Source organism: Lonchura striata, chromosome Z (assembly GCF_046129695.1).
Source record: "Lonchura striata isolate bLonStr1 chromosome Z, bLonStr1.mat, whole genome shotgun sequence".
NCBI lineage: Eukaryota > Metazoa > Chordata > Aves > Passeriformes > Estrildidae > Lonchura > Lonchura striata.
The window spans coordinates 42,379,402-42,394,087 of record NC_134642.1 but is presented as its reverse complement, the minus strand read 5'-3'; the positions used below and the strand labels follow the sequence as shown (position 1 = coordinate 42,394,087).

At 39.3% G+C, this 14,686-nt stretch overlaps 1 protein-coding gene across 17 annotated transcripts in view; it reads left to right on the top strand.

The window, feature by feature from the left end:
• The window catches only part of CELF4 (CUGBP Elav-like family member 4), a 708,166-nt gene that overhangs the window by 377,016 nt on the left and 316,464 nt on the right, over positions 1-14,686 (top strand). For all 17 annotated transcript variants that reach the window (XR_002466205.3, XM_021538926.3, XM_021538931.3 and 14 more), the window contains exon 3: positions 12,855-12,903. Coding sequence is in view for 16 of the 17 variants with exons in the window: in XM_021538926.3 (XP_021394601.1) it covers positions 12,855-12,903 (49 nt within the window). In the remaining variant the exon portion in view is untranslated. The remainder of the gene's footprint in view (positions 1-12,854; positions 12,904-14,686) is intronic.

Genomic DNA, 14,686 nt, shown 5'->3' with positions numbered 1-14,686 from the left:
TGTCCTTCCTTCTTTCCTTCCTCTCTGTGTAAAGTACTGTAAAACCAGCATTATCTGTGCCTTGATACCTTGGATTCACAGAGCTTCCAACAAATATAAATTTCCCTTTGCATACACCCTATTTAATCAAAACCTTGCTGGTTTAAGCAGTCTGTTTTATTAAATTACCAACCTATGAAGCCATTAACTCAATTAGAAGCAGCAGTTCTGTAATCTTGAACAACCAAGGGGTAATATTGCAGTGGAAAATGTTATGCAGGTATGGCACGTTATAATAACAGTGAGAGCTCATATAGCATCTTAAAACTTTACAATTTTGTAGGAATAGTATCTAATTAATCCTCACAATGGGTCCTGAAGGTACAGATTACTGTCTAACCCCTTTTTCCATGGAGGAAACTTAGTGGGGAAGGAGATGATAGGTAATAGACTTCAGGAAAGCATAAAAGGCTGTATCTTTCCACGGTCTACATTCACAGTAAGAAGGTTCCCCAAACTGCTGCTTTCCTTCAGAGCAAATCAGCACCAAGTGACCATCTTCTCCTTTTCTTGTCCCCATGTTTTAATGTGTAATGAGTAATTTTTTAAAAATCTTTTTTTTTTTGGAAGGAGTAGAGGTAGGAGTGTAAAAGTAAATAACACCAAAATATTATTAAAAGTTAATATTAAAAGTAAATCATACAGAAATATAGATAATAAATAGGAAACTAAGCCGGGCTTGATTTGAATTTGAAAAGGAAAGTGACAGATTTAGGATCAATATATTCTTTTAACAAAATAATGAGAGGAGAAAAAAATCTGAAAACAGTGAAAATCAAGTAATGTTTCTAATAATTAGCATTGCCAACCATAAAAAAATGCATCAGTCATAAATTATCTCAAGCAATCCTGTATGATAATATAAGTAAAGGAAGTTTATTTTCACTATTTTGTTTTCTTTGAGTGATATTCTGAGCATTAAGAATTTTCTTTCATTCTGGAATTAAAATTCTTGTTGAAAAGTTGCTCCAGTCCAGAAGTTGAGGATTTAATGAAAGCACCATATGTCAGGAGACTGATGGTAAAGCCCAAAAGCTAGAAGCTCTGGCAGTGCTTGTAAGTTGGGCTACCTCAGGGTTACCTTTAAATGCAGAGAGATTGCATTTTACCCTTATTCAAAGAATTAATGAGTAGTTTATTTAAAATAGATTATTAAAAAAAAAAAAATCCCAATGATTGTTCTCAGTGGTGATGGCTCCATTTTATCTCCTTTCATATTTACACGATGTTGCACCCAATTCACACTACAGAGAGAGAAAGTACAATCTGGCCCAAATTTTAAAATATTCTCAGCACCCAGTGGACTAAAATCTTTTAATTATCTCTCTGTGCATTTGAGAACATCCTGCATTTGAAAGAGAAGGCTCCTTAAGTAGTGTGATTTCTTGCTCAGTTTTCCCCTCTGCATTTTTTTTTTTACTGTCAGCATCACATCTCAAGGCTATCTCTGCACTGTGATTTTGGATATATCCTGCTAGGAAGCACAAGCCTTGTTCTCCCCCAGGCTGGTTCAGACATGGCAGTGTTGCTTGGGCTTGCCACCCATCTACCCAGGAGCACCAGAGTCCAGGAGCTCAAACACACTCAGCAAAAAGTTAATAGCCACAGCCTCCAGAAAGTTCTTAGCTGAACTTCTCATGTCTCTGACCAATGCTTCCTCTTCTGCCACAGCACAAGAAGGGGAAGGAAGGAGAAGAGTGCTGCTGGATGCAGCTCCTAGTGAGACTCCTCTGCTTTACCTCTTCCAGCTTAATCCAAGCTGAACCTTCTGTGTGAGCAAGTGAGGGGGTCAAGCTTGCAAGCAAGTGGGAATGGGGGTGATGGGGGAAGTAGTAAATAACTTTAAATAACTTGGAGCTATTGGCTGTGATGCCAGAGGTGGCACGCTGCTTCCAGCCACTAACACATGTGGACAGGTGAACCTTTACACCAAATCAATCATCATATTTATTCTAATTGTATCGTAATAGTCCCCCAGGAGCTCAGTTCAAATGAGCTTGACATTATTAAAATTTTAATGCCCAGTTTTCATAGCTGAATGAATATTTAAAGGGTATGTCCCAGGCTTAAGTTATGATGATGAAGAAATTAATGGAATGTCTTGTTTAATGCTTTGGTACATGTTGATGCAAAAAAAAAAAAAAAAAAAAGAAAAAGTGGCTGTTCAAGGCAAAAAAGAAAGAAAGGCAATATTTAGGCATAATTAGAGGAGGAAAGCATCAGTGATGCATTAGTATCAGACACCATTTTTGTTAGATAGCTCTCAGCAGAGGAGAAATATTTATCATTCAGGAGGGGTGGAAGTCAGGGTGCAGTCAGGAACCAGAAGAAAAGCAACTCCACATGAATGACAGATCAGAAACCAATCTCTGTGAGTCTCTGATCACATCCTTACATAGCAGAATGAGCTTGCTAGCCTTTGTTGCCTGGAACAGAGAGAGAAAATCAACGTTGTTACCCAACCAGGGTGTTTGTTTATTTTAAGTACCCAGATCAACTTTGAAGGATGGTATAATTAATCAGCAAGACTCATCAGTCTGGTAATTATCTTACATATAATTGTCAAAACATAGGACCAGATGATACAAGTTACACATAGATGGGAGTGAGAGGTAGCTCCTTTTGCACTGGAGGGCCTGATACAGGCTGAAGCCAGTACAGAGAATTGCACTGAGAGACTGAAATCTGAAATGATTGTGGGGTTTTATTTCAGTGTTTGTGTTTGGGGTTTTTTCAATCCTTCTATCCTTTTCCCAGTTCAATAAATATTTGGGAATTTATGGATTTTGGGTTTTCCCCTTTTTGAAGGCTCTATTAAAATTTGTAAAGTTCCAGCTTGTGCTTATTAATTTACTGTTAGAAATTGAGGACTAACGTGAGCATCTGGATGGGCTTAAAATCACACTCTAAATGCATTTCCAAACTGTGAAGGAGTGCAGAAGAAAACGTTAATACTCTAAGTCCCTTGACAGAAGATTTGCTCTAAAGGGGCACTATCAAAACTAAGATAATCTTATTCTTCCTCTGAATGTTTCCTTATTTGTTTTCTTTTTTGTAAAATTATTTTTTATTTTCCTTTTGCCAGCTCAGGAACACCAATCCAATGCACAGCTAAAGGGGCTTATCATCAGAACAAACTGTTCACACATCTAATTTGAGATGTGATTTCAAACCAGCTTAGACAAGTCAGTGGTGAAGGTGGCATGGCTGCTGGGGGTTCTTCTCAAATGGAAGTTGTTTCAGGCTGTCTAAAAAAAAATAAATTAAATTTTATTTCTTTGCTAATAGAACTGAAAGGAGAGCACAACCATAAGACCTGCATAGGATAGGGATACATATTTAGAAGGAAGATCTTGTGCTGCAGAAATGTCAGAGCATTCTGCTTGGAATATGTTTAGGTCTGGCCCTCCTGTCACTCAGAACTGTTGTAATGGTCTTCTCTCTGTTGTACTACACCAAACAGGTGACTCTAACCTTTGAAAAAAGGGAAATTATGGTAGGAGGAAGAGAGTGAACACACTAACCTCGAAAGTAGGATCAGTGGTGGGGAAAAATACCTTCTGGCTCAGAGTGGATCTGGCCCGGTAACACGGAAAACTTTGCTTAACCTGGTGAGAGCCTCTTTCAGTTCCTGGGGAGGCTATGTTTAAAGTCATTCTCTGAAGCTACCTGCACATTTAGATCAGTGAGAGAGCCTGTATTTCATGGTCCTGGCAGTGCGTGAAAGCAACTAGTTAATTTACACAGCTTACTCAGTTGTTTGTTAAATGGCAATGCTGTGGAAAATATTTCTCCATAGGCAAAAAGGCTGGCTGTGGTTCTTATCTTTGTGGCCAGGCATACAAAGCTACAAGCACAGAAGGTCTAATCTTCTTGGATGGACGGTGGCCAAGGTCTTTTTGCACTCAAAGCACTGAAGTCAATGGAGCTCAGCCTTGCCTAAAATCTGCAGAGTCAAGCCAAGCAGCCATTAGTGGCAAAGGCAATGTTGGGGTCTTGCTTCAGAAGAAGAGATAAAGCATGGAGAGGGAAGAGCACATCAGGAAAGTTCCAATAGCCAGAGGTCATGGGCTCAGGATAAGGTGGAGACAAGAGCAGATGTTCATCTCCTAGTGAGGGAAAAAGGGTTATGTCTACAATGCCTTCAGGGATACAACTGACTCTCTGATCTGATTGCTGCCCTGCTCATGTCAGTGCTGAGGAGTCCCCTGGGCTCTGTGTGACCATGGTGTCCCCCACATGCAGAGAACAGTCCACCTGCCAAACAGACAGCAGCAAAATAGCACCAAGAGCACCTATGGGACCACTGGGATGTGAGGTCTGAGGCAAGAATTTCATCTGGGAGGTGAAGACAGAGATCCACCACAAGAACACATTAGCTGAGCACACACTCCAAAACTTATCCAGGACCCTCAGCACATGTTCTCATCACTCATTTAAATGCTGGTTGAAGTTGGATATTAGGAAACATTTCTTCACCAAAAGGATGGTCATTCGTTTGATAGAAACAGGTAGACTGCCAAGGGAAATGATGGAGCCATCATCCCTGGAAGTGTTCAAAAATCTTGTAGATGGGACATTTGTGGGGCACAGTTTAGTGGTGGACTTGTCAGTGTTGTATTAACAGTTAGATTTGGTGATCCTAGAGATCTTCTCCAACATTAATTATTCCATCATTCTATGACTACACTGTTGCTCTGCCTTAAAGGAGTTTGGGATCACAGGATCTAGGCTGAAAGAGAATGAGGTCTCTTTCTCCTCCATTCATGCTTAGTTGGCTAATAGAAAAAGTTAAGGATAGAGAAGAATACTTTTTGAGAGAAGCTGTATGGGTACATTTTAAAATTGGATGCAAATTATCTTGAAATAAACTCATGAGGGAAATGAGAAGAAAGATGGGATTGTGCAAAACTTTTCCCTACTGATACTAGGGAAGCAGGGAGGAAAGGACAGCAAAAGATGGACTTAGTTTTATATTAGAATTTGATGTGTTTATGAACAGAATTTCACATTGTGGTTGCTCATGATATCAGCAGAAAATGAGATTTAATGAGCAGCATGTTCACTCAGGAGTTATACCTATGCTGTCAGGATACACATAGAAATAGACTTTTTTATGTAGCTTAGCATGACCAGAAGGCCAGTCCTAGGACACTTTACATGCTTGAGTGTACTCACAAAATGTTCAGGGATTTCTCACTCATGTAAGGGGTCTGGTGCTACAGACATCTTTTCAAAAGCTATCACCCACCCTTCTTTTCCAGGAAAGAAAGGTCAAGTGCAGGAGCCAAGCAAGATGATCAGGGCATCATTTTCTGTCCTTAGTTACTAAGGTATCTTGTGGCAGCACAGTCTAGTGAGTGAAAATAGACCTATTGAATGCCATTTTTACAGTGTGACTGCCCAAATCTTTAAGGGAATCTCCTGATGTCTTTCACATGGAGACTTGCATATGAAACAATATTTATAAGATATAAATGCTAAAAAAAAAAGAAAAAAAAAAAAACCAACCAACCGAACAAACAAAAAGCTAAAAAGGCAATCCTGTTTCTCTCATTTTGGAAAATGTGGCTTTGCTCCAGGTATCCTGTGTTTTGTCCTCAAACATGCTGAAGACTGAGTTCTTCCTTTACCCTACCCCACTTCATTTAAAACCAGAGACACCATAAGATTAAACACTGCATGCTCAGTTACCCCAGGAAAAACAAAATTATTTGTTGTATTGAAAAGGCTCTAGTTGCCTATTAACAAGAATAGCAGTTTCTTCAAACTCAAGCCCAAACTATTCTGTGTGGAAGAAGTTTTGTATTTGAAGCCACAGGCTTCTGCACTTGAGCAAGAGCTAAACTGAAGCCCCTCTAGATTCATCTACACACAAGAGAAAAGGAGAAAGATGAATTGATAGTTAGACAGATGGGCTATAATGTGTTTTATATGAAATATAAAAAATACTCTTAGAGAGCAGGGATGGTCGGCGGCAATCATTCTCATGGGTAGCCATCAGAGCATTGACTGATTTGGGAAGGTCAGACCTTTCAACGGGGTTTTTTCAAATTTCACACATTGCCATTTCAGGTCTTCTCATCTATTTGTGTACCTAGCTATGGCACGCATCTCAACAGGCAGGGAAGAGGGTGGTGGGAAGAACTGAGTCCTTTACCAAGATGAAGTTTGGGATAGTCATTTCAGAGGCAATGTATTACTAGCAAGGTAAACCTATGTGATATATTTTCGAGGTTTTTTTTGTTTTTTTTTTTTTAAACAAACTTTTTAAAATACTTCCTCTCCTTACTCTTTTGTTAATTCAACATTGTATCAATTCACAGTGCCCACAGTAAATGTGGTTAATGTGTAATTACACATCAATCCATGCAAACACAGCACTTACTACTATTCCCATGGGGAGATGTTTTTGCTCTATGCATTACAGCTGAAATTGACAAATACTGCATTCTACTTGTGTAGCTAACCTGTGGTGAAGAAACCTTCCTGTTTCTGTAGCATTTGGAGAAATTTCTGTGAGTTGAGCACCTGAGCCCTGACTTTGGGTTTTTTCTTCATAGAAAGGAGATTTCTTTGGATTCACGCTTATGGCTATCTAGTTTAGATCATTGTAATTCAATTATGTCACTCAGAATCAGGTACAGAGTGATTTACTTGAACTTTGCAATTACACAGACACAATTCAATTGTAGGTGATTTTCTTGGCTTTTCCAATTTTGATACTGATATACTTTGCATTTCCTTAGGGCCCTCTATCAGGGCAGATTTTGTTCAATGCTTTAAGAATTATGACCCAGTCCCATAAACACATTCCTGCCAATACCTTTGCTCACATAAATAGCTGTATTGAATTCAGAGAAATTACTGTCATGTACGTGGCAGACTCAAAAAAGACTCATGGCAGACTTAGCTGGCATAAATGGTAAAATGAAACTCCTCTTTGTGTTCTGGGAAGAGATTTTAAACAGAAAAACCTGTCTCACCAAAGAAATAAATAGTAAACATATTTTCTGAAAATTTCAGAGCAGATATTAAGCTATTCCTAGCTCCAATTAACATCTGAGCTATGTTATGATACCATCAAGAGCACCATGTTATTTTTAGGGAAGAAGTTGCTCTGAGATTTTTTTTTATTATGCTAACCAGCAACTACAGAGATGCAGGAGTACTCAATAAACATTTGCTAAGACCTGCTAGCTGGCATCCTTTATGATTAGGTCACAGCTGAGTTTCATCATCAATTTAGGGAGCTGACGCCTAACACTATACAGTATCAGTGAGCATATAATGCTATTTGTCATTATATCTGTCCACATAATTCAAGCATAAAAGTGACTGGATGTTTGTTTGTTCATTTAAACCCAGAATATAGATACCTTTTTTACCTATCAATCACCTTCACAGTACATGATGATATGTTTATCTTCACTATGGAGAATAAAAAGTTGATTAAGACACAGTTGTAATGACATGTCCAAAATCACACAGAAACTCAATAGAGAGCTGGAAACAGGCCTTGCCAGAGGTTAGAACCTACTTCTTTACACTCTTTGGAAAATTCCAGAAACATGGGCAGCAAAAATCCTTTCATCGTGGCTTTTGATAGAAACCAAAGACCCCAATATATCCTCAAGGAGTATTCAATTTTTAAGACCTCTTAGGATGGTGGAAAGATTATTATTATTATTCAGATGATCACCAGGAAAATCTTCCATAGTTCTTTAAAGCACACAAGCTCTAGAATAACCTTTTGTCTTCTGAAGTGATATCATCCTTAAGCACAACCAGCAGATAATCTCAAACATACCTCTCTTTTCTTCTTGGTCATGATCTTCCTAACTATTAGTGGCACTTAATTCATCTTCAGTAATTTCCTCATCCTTTCCCTTTTTCTTCCTTTCTCAGAGCACATTTAAGCTATTCAGGACAGCTCCAAATTTTTGAGGGAGTTCTTTTTCCTTTTTTTTTAATATCTCTGTATTTGTCCATTCTCAAGTAGAGTTTTAGATCTACTTAAAAACACAAGATACATTGATGAGCAATGAAAAAGCGGGTGAGACAAGAAGGGTGGTAGGAACAGTGAGAGGAAGAAAGATGGAGTCAGTGAGAAATCAGCTGTCTATGCTTCCTACTCTTCTTTCCCAGGTGATCCTTCTACCTGTTCTAAATTAATATCAAAGCCAGAGGGAGCAGAGAAAAGTTGGTGGGGGAAAAAAACAACTTTAGGAAAAGAAAAATCATGATGCAGAAAAGCGTTTGTCCCCTGTATAATTCCTGCAGTGGCCTGTAGCTGATGATGCTGAGAAAAATACAGCTGCAAGCTCTGACATTTCATTTCTGTGGAGAATTGAAAAAGGGCTTGCTATAATTCATCGCTTCTTGTAACTCAAACCCTTTTTGACAAGGGTACCTGTGCTGTCTTTTAACAGTGGCACCACAGTGGCTGTAATTGGACATGAAAAATGATGTTGTGTTTCTGGTTGCTGGGAGAATTGGAGTAGGGGTAGGTGGGGCAGTGGCAATTTGGTGTGAGATGGTGACATCTGGCATAATTTGGATGGGTTGGTTTTTGGCAAAAAAAAAAAGAAGGACAACCCAAAAGAAAGGGTATGAAGCATAGCAATTATGATCACCTTGCCTAAGGTTTGCAAAGGTGATAGTAAAGATGGTATTCATCATAGATGAACATGCAAAGAATCACAGGAAAATGAGAAGTGTGATGCCCATGAAGTTCTAAGCCCACCATCAACACAAATATTTATGGCATTTGTAGAAAAAGGACACAAACACTCTTCCTGAAATAGGCCTATTCACAGCTGCAGCTGTTCTTCCCAGTACAATTGGGGAACTGGAGCTGCAGGCTTTTCCTGAGTCCACACTGGAACCTGAGACACAGGTTTTTTCTGACTCCACACTGACTCCACAGTTGTGCATAAAACTCTGGTGTGCCATTCTCTCACCACCTCTCTGAAAACTGTGCCTATATATTTAACCAGAGATCCAAATTAATTATTTGACTCTTGCCTAAATCTCTGTGCCTCAGTGGAACTCAGCACATCTTTGCTACAAAATTGTTGTTGAGCGAAGCACTTCAAATTAAATTTTTAGTCAAAAGGGACTTGGAATCATTAATGATGACAAACATTATCCTGATTTATAATAGTTTTATAACTATGGAGCATTCTGGTACCATAAAGTTTGATATCTCCATATTATGGAAAGAATAGAAAATTTTAGTCGGGTCTTAAAGGATGGTAGAGAATTTAAAGATGAGATTAATGCTTTTGGGACTAACAAATGCTAAAACAATTTACTCCTTCCTCCGTGGCACCCCAACATGGATAATATAGAACAAGGAAGCATGATCATATTTCAAATGAGAGCACAAAGAGCATCCATGAGCAGAGGAGAGAAGGACCACTGAAAGGACAGGAGTGTTAACACATCCCAGAGGAAAGCCGAGCAGTGCATTCACTCCATCTACCAGTTCAGATGTTGGGTCAGCCTGCCCTAAGCCTTTTCCCATGCAGCCAAATCCCTTTTGAAGCCTTCTAGTGACAGAGTTTAATAACACCTTACAGCCACCTCTGTAATTTCACAGATCCCACGTGGATTGCCTGATGGTATTAATCAGATTTGCTGTCTGGCAAATATTCTTTCTCCTGTCACACTCTCAGGGTCCACCAAGACAGGACACATATTAAAATGTCCATATCAGTATTTCCCCAAACACTCTTCAAAAGGCTGCATTTTGGAGTATAAACTTTGGTTTCATTCCACTTAACTTATGGCCATTTTCAGATAAAGAATAAGCAGGGAACTTCAATATCTGAATACCCTTCTCCCCAAGAAGGCATTTCCCCAGGGTAAGAAAGCTACATTGTTCTGCCATTTTATTTCCCCCCCTTAGCCCTTTTCTAGTCCCCATGACAGGTCCTTGCTCCCAGAGTGTCTGTATAAAAAAAAAAATCCATAGATGGAGAAAGGAAACTTAATTATTTTCCTCTCAGTGTTCTTCCCTATAATTGGTGTCTTTCATGTCAAGATGATCTCAATTTGTATTATGGGCTCCGTTCAGGCAGCACTTTCTCTTTGGTCTATAAAGAAATTGTCAAGTGTATAAATCATAGTGTACATTAAATTACACTAGCCTTTTACTTATTAATTTCCCCAGTTTTTTCTTCCTCTGTTGGATGCTTATTTTCTCACTCTTTTTTTTTAAACTGTCTTCAGAATTGACTGCTTTTTCTCACTCCTCAATATCAGAAAGAAAAAAAAAAAAACAAAACAAAGAACCAAACCAAAATAAAAAATCAACCAAAGTCCAAATAGATATTTGCCTCATTTCATTTTTACTAAAGTGTCTGATAATGTTCTCTGTCTTGTGCAAACTGACTTCATTCAACTCAAAAAGAATGATGAAATCTGTCTAGTTCTTCTCAAGGCTGGATCCAAAAGTTACTTGAGTTCAGTGCAAATTTTCATGGACTTTAGCACAATTCAGATCAGTACCTATGTGGGTAGATTTGTGGGATGTTCTGCATCTCAAGGCTGTGTCCATTTGGACTCCAGACTTTGCCTCTTGAGCCTGTATGTTGCACACCTCCTGTAGATTCCTGGCTACTGAGACTATTTCTCTTACTGACTGCTTTGGATCAGGTCCTGGATGTCTTGGAATGAGCACTAGGGACCTCTGACCCTCCTCCTCTGACCATAGGGGCTGGATTAGCCATAGGGTTCTCATCAGGAGCCCATAATTTGGCATAAGGGGCAAGTGTTAAAAGTAATCAGGGGTCGAGTTAGATATTGGTACGTGGATGGTCAACACCAACCTGCTGCAAACATGAACAGTTAGAGATTGAGCAGCAGAGGGAAGCAAGCAAGTAATTAACTTCATTATCCTGCACATGAGAGGCAAGGTGGGGTTCATCTCAGCTAAATCTAAATGCAAAGACAATCTCCATGATCAGTAGGAAGGAACAGAAACAGCCACTGCAAAAGACCATACACAGTTTATACCACAAACACCAAGTTTGAGAGTGTGTTAGAGTTACACTTTCTACACAGTTGGAGTTACCTGCAGGGTGTCAGATCTCTGAATGTGTGTAACAGCTAGCTGCTCATATGTGGCTATAAAGAAGCCCTGTGGCAAGATATCTGTCCTGCTGCTGCTGCTTCATACATCATGTCCGCCCTGCTAATATCTTGTGGTACCTATGTAAGCAACTGGTCTTTGCAGTGGCAGAAGCAAGGGCTGATACAAGGTTTAACAATTACCAGATTCTTTTAGGTTTTAGCACTTCAGCTATCTGATTTTGTTGGATGGTACAGGAGAGCAGAAACTGCTCAGTAGCATCTGTAGCCATGGATCCTTCTCTTCCAGAGTGTGTAGTCAGTTTATGGATAAGTACATTTTCCTCTAGAGACAACAATAGAGCAGGATCTGCTAGGCTCTTCATCATCTTAACCTACTTGTCAGCCAGCTTGATAACTTGTTGTTACTAAAAATGTGTGCAGAGCAATTAGAATAAATATAACTTATTATGAAGCACTTTCCAAAAAAAAAATAAAAGGCAAAAATTAGGAAAAAAAAAAAAAGGAAAAATAAAACTAATGGCCTTGCTGCCCAGCTATGATTAGTCACAAATAAGGGATGGATTAATTTCCTGAAGGCATTCTGTGATATTCATCAACCAATTTGTGGTCTGACTTTACTGGGAAGGCATATGTTAGGAGATTCCTATTGCCTTCTGACCTCATGCTCCTTATGATGCTTGTTTGAACTTGTACTTTCTTTGCTGGTTGACAAATCAAAAAGATATTTTCATTCTGTTCAGAGGTGGTCACACATAAGATATTTTGAATAGTCCATCTGCACAGGGTATTTATTGCTTTATGTGACAATAAGTATAAGGTAGGGAAGGGCATTCAGACTAAATTCTTAGCTGGTTCTGATCCAGTCTGCATCTCTGGCTATTGACGGGAGGGGTATACCCTCAACCCTGTTCTTCAGGTACCCACATCATGTTAGGCACCACCAGTGAAGAACATTATGAGCATCTGTTGCCCTGTCTCCTGGGAGTGAGCAGCTCTGGGAATAGTGATGCTCCCCAGTGATTTTGTTGAGTGAGAGAGGGATAATTTGAATAACGGAAACATACTTGCAACACAGTGGCAAGGTTTTTAAACCTACTTATATTGTGACATACGAAAGGAAAAAGATATCTGAAAAATAAATAGAAGGAACATCTGATCCTCTACTCCCAGAAAATTCTCAGTATCCAATGCTCCTGGAGCCATGTGGAAAAATTAGACCCAAATGCAGGTTTGAAATGGAGGCTGCTATGCTACATATGACTATCCTAGTGAGCTAACAGTAGAAATGGAATTAGCTTTTCAATTTCCTTTCCATCATGCCAATCTCAAGAAATTTTTGCAGTTTAAATTTCACTGGTCCTGATGTTCTGACAAAGCATTTTTACTCTCATGTGCCAATGTTTCCAGAGAAAACTATTAGAAATTTTAAAAGCTACATTTAAAATTTCATGACCCATGTGAAATGAGTCAGATCCCCCTCCCTATGTGATACAACAAAGCCACTGTCCCTAAGAGGAGTGACACTGATTTATTTGCCTCAGACCAAACCACAGCCTGCACTGGTTAGTTCTTTGTTTACTAATTGTTTGTTTCCCCCATCGTGGAGTGAATTCTGGTTCTAATTATGATGCGCAGTACAGAAGCAAAGCAAGCCTCTGTATATGAATGTCTGACTCCTCCATTAATTACATGTCTTTCTTTGTTCTTCCTTACAGATGAACAGACCGATCCAGGTGAAGCCAGCGGACAGTGAAAGCCGAGGAGGTAGTTGACTGCATTGCTTTCAGCCACAGTGCTAAATATAATTGTTGTCTCTGGCTTCTCTCAGGCAATGTGCTGATCAATTAGTAACGTAATCACTGCCAAAGAAATTCCCTCCACAGCAAAGATTCTCTTTATTAAATCTCCTTTACTTCATCTCACTTTCCTCATATTCAATTATTATTTGATTTTAAAAGGCAGGCAGGTGCCAGCGATTGCCTGAGAAACAAATAACTGCCTCGTTAAGAAGTGAAGCATCAGGCACTGACTTAACAAAGTTTAACAGCAGTGGACAGCAATGGGTTTTTTTTTTCAGGCCTATGTCAGGCTGAGCTGTAGAGGTGCTTAATTTGGTTAAGATAAAGCAGATATTTTATGGTTTCTCTAACCATGTTGTTTCTGCTTGCACTGAAGCAACTTTGCTTCTGAAAAAAGCAAATTCTGAGCTGGCAGAGTTTTCTGCACCTGTATCAGCTTATCTGGATAAACCTGTTGTGGAAACTGAAGATTTCTCTCAGACCCCGGGAGTTATTCAGGATTTGCACAGGTACAGCTGAAATCAGGAGCTGGTATTTTGCTTTTCCATTCTATACAGTGGATTTGGAAGGCTTTGTTAAGTGACTGTTCAATAGATCACCAGTGATGAGGTGTTTCCTGTAAAAGGTTTTTTTACTTGAACTGATATGGTGGTACTTTGCTGTACTCTTCTAATAGGAGCCTGTTTGTCAGATCAAACACACAGATCACTGAGAGAGTGTGAGATGGTCTGTTATACTGGATAAATGACACCCTGCTATTTTTTTCTTGTATCTGTACATTTATATATATATACACACGCATATATATAATGACATGTTCTCTTCCTCTCTATCCCTATCTCTTTGGGAAAAAAAACAGAGAGCCTTTTCCTCATCTTTTCAGTAAAAACCTCTAGTGCTTATGTATCTGATAAACGTGGGAGTAGATTTTGTCATTTAGTAATGATGTAGCTCTTAGATGTCTGAAAACTTTTCAATTTCCACCATAAATATAAACTCTTCTTCATTTGTGGGATGACTATCTTTGTGCTGGCATTAGTGGAAATCTCCAGCAACAACTACTTAAAAGGAAAAAAATGCCTGACAGAGAAAAGACACCTTGTTCTTTCTCTTTTCTTTTGAAAGCTGTAGATTCTAGGGACTTTGGCTGCATCATTGTGAGGCTGAAACTCTCCAGTGACTCAAGTTCTTGGAAGAATTTGTATATAGCTTGTATGTAAAGGGCTGGTGTTACAGGCTGGTGAAACCACAGGTCAAAGAGGCTCTGTAAGGATTGGCTGTGGTGCCACTTAAATGCAGAATTGCATGTATTTCCAGCAGAACTGAGTGCTGGAAAAACACCAGAAATCTCAGAGATAAACATTGCCCTTTCAGAACCTCTCTAAAGAAAATTTGGGGGAATTTGGTTAATACAGGGCAGAAAGTATGAGTATGAGTATAATGAGAGTGACTCAGTTAAAAAAGTGCTGAGCAGGTGAGGGGCTTGTGTTGTGAACAATTCAGGAGCAGGAGGTGGAGCTTCCTTAATTCCTGAGTGACTCATTATAAGAGGTCTCTTATGGCGACCTGGAGCACGGCGAACAGGAGTGGGCAAACGGGGTCACAGCAGGCAGGGCAAGCAGGCAGGATTGCAGGTTCTTGCTAGTTAGGTAGGGTGCTTTTACTCGTTGGTTGATTTTGGGCTTTCTCCTAGCAATGTTTTAACCCGGTTGAAATCTGTGGTTGGTACAAGTGTATGTGACCAAGTA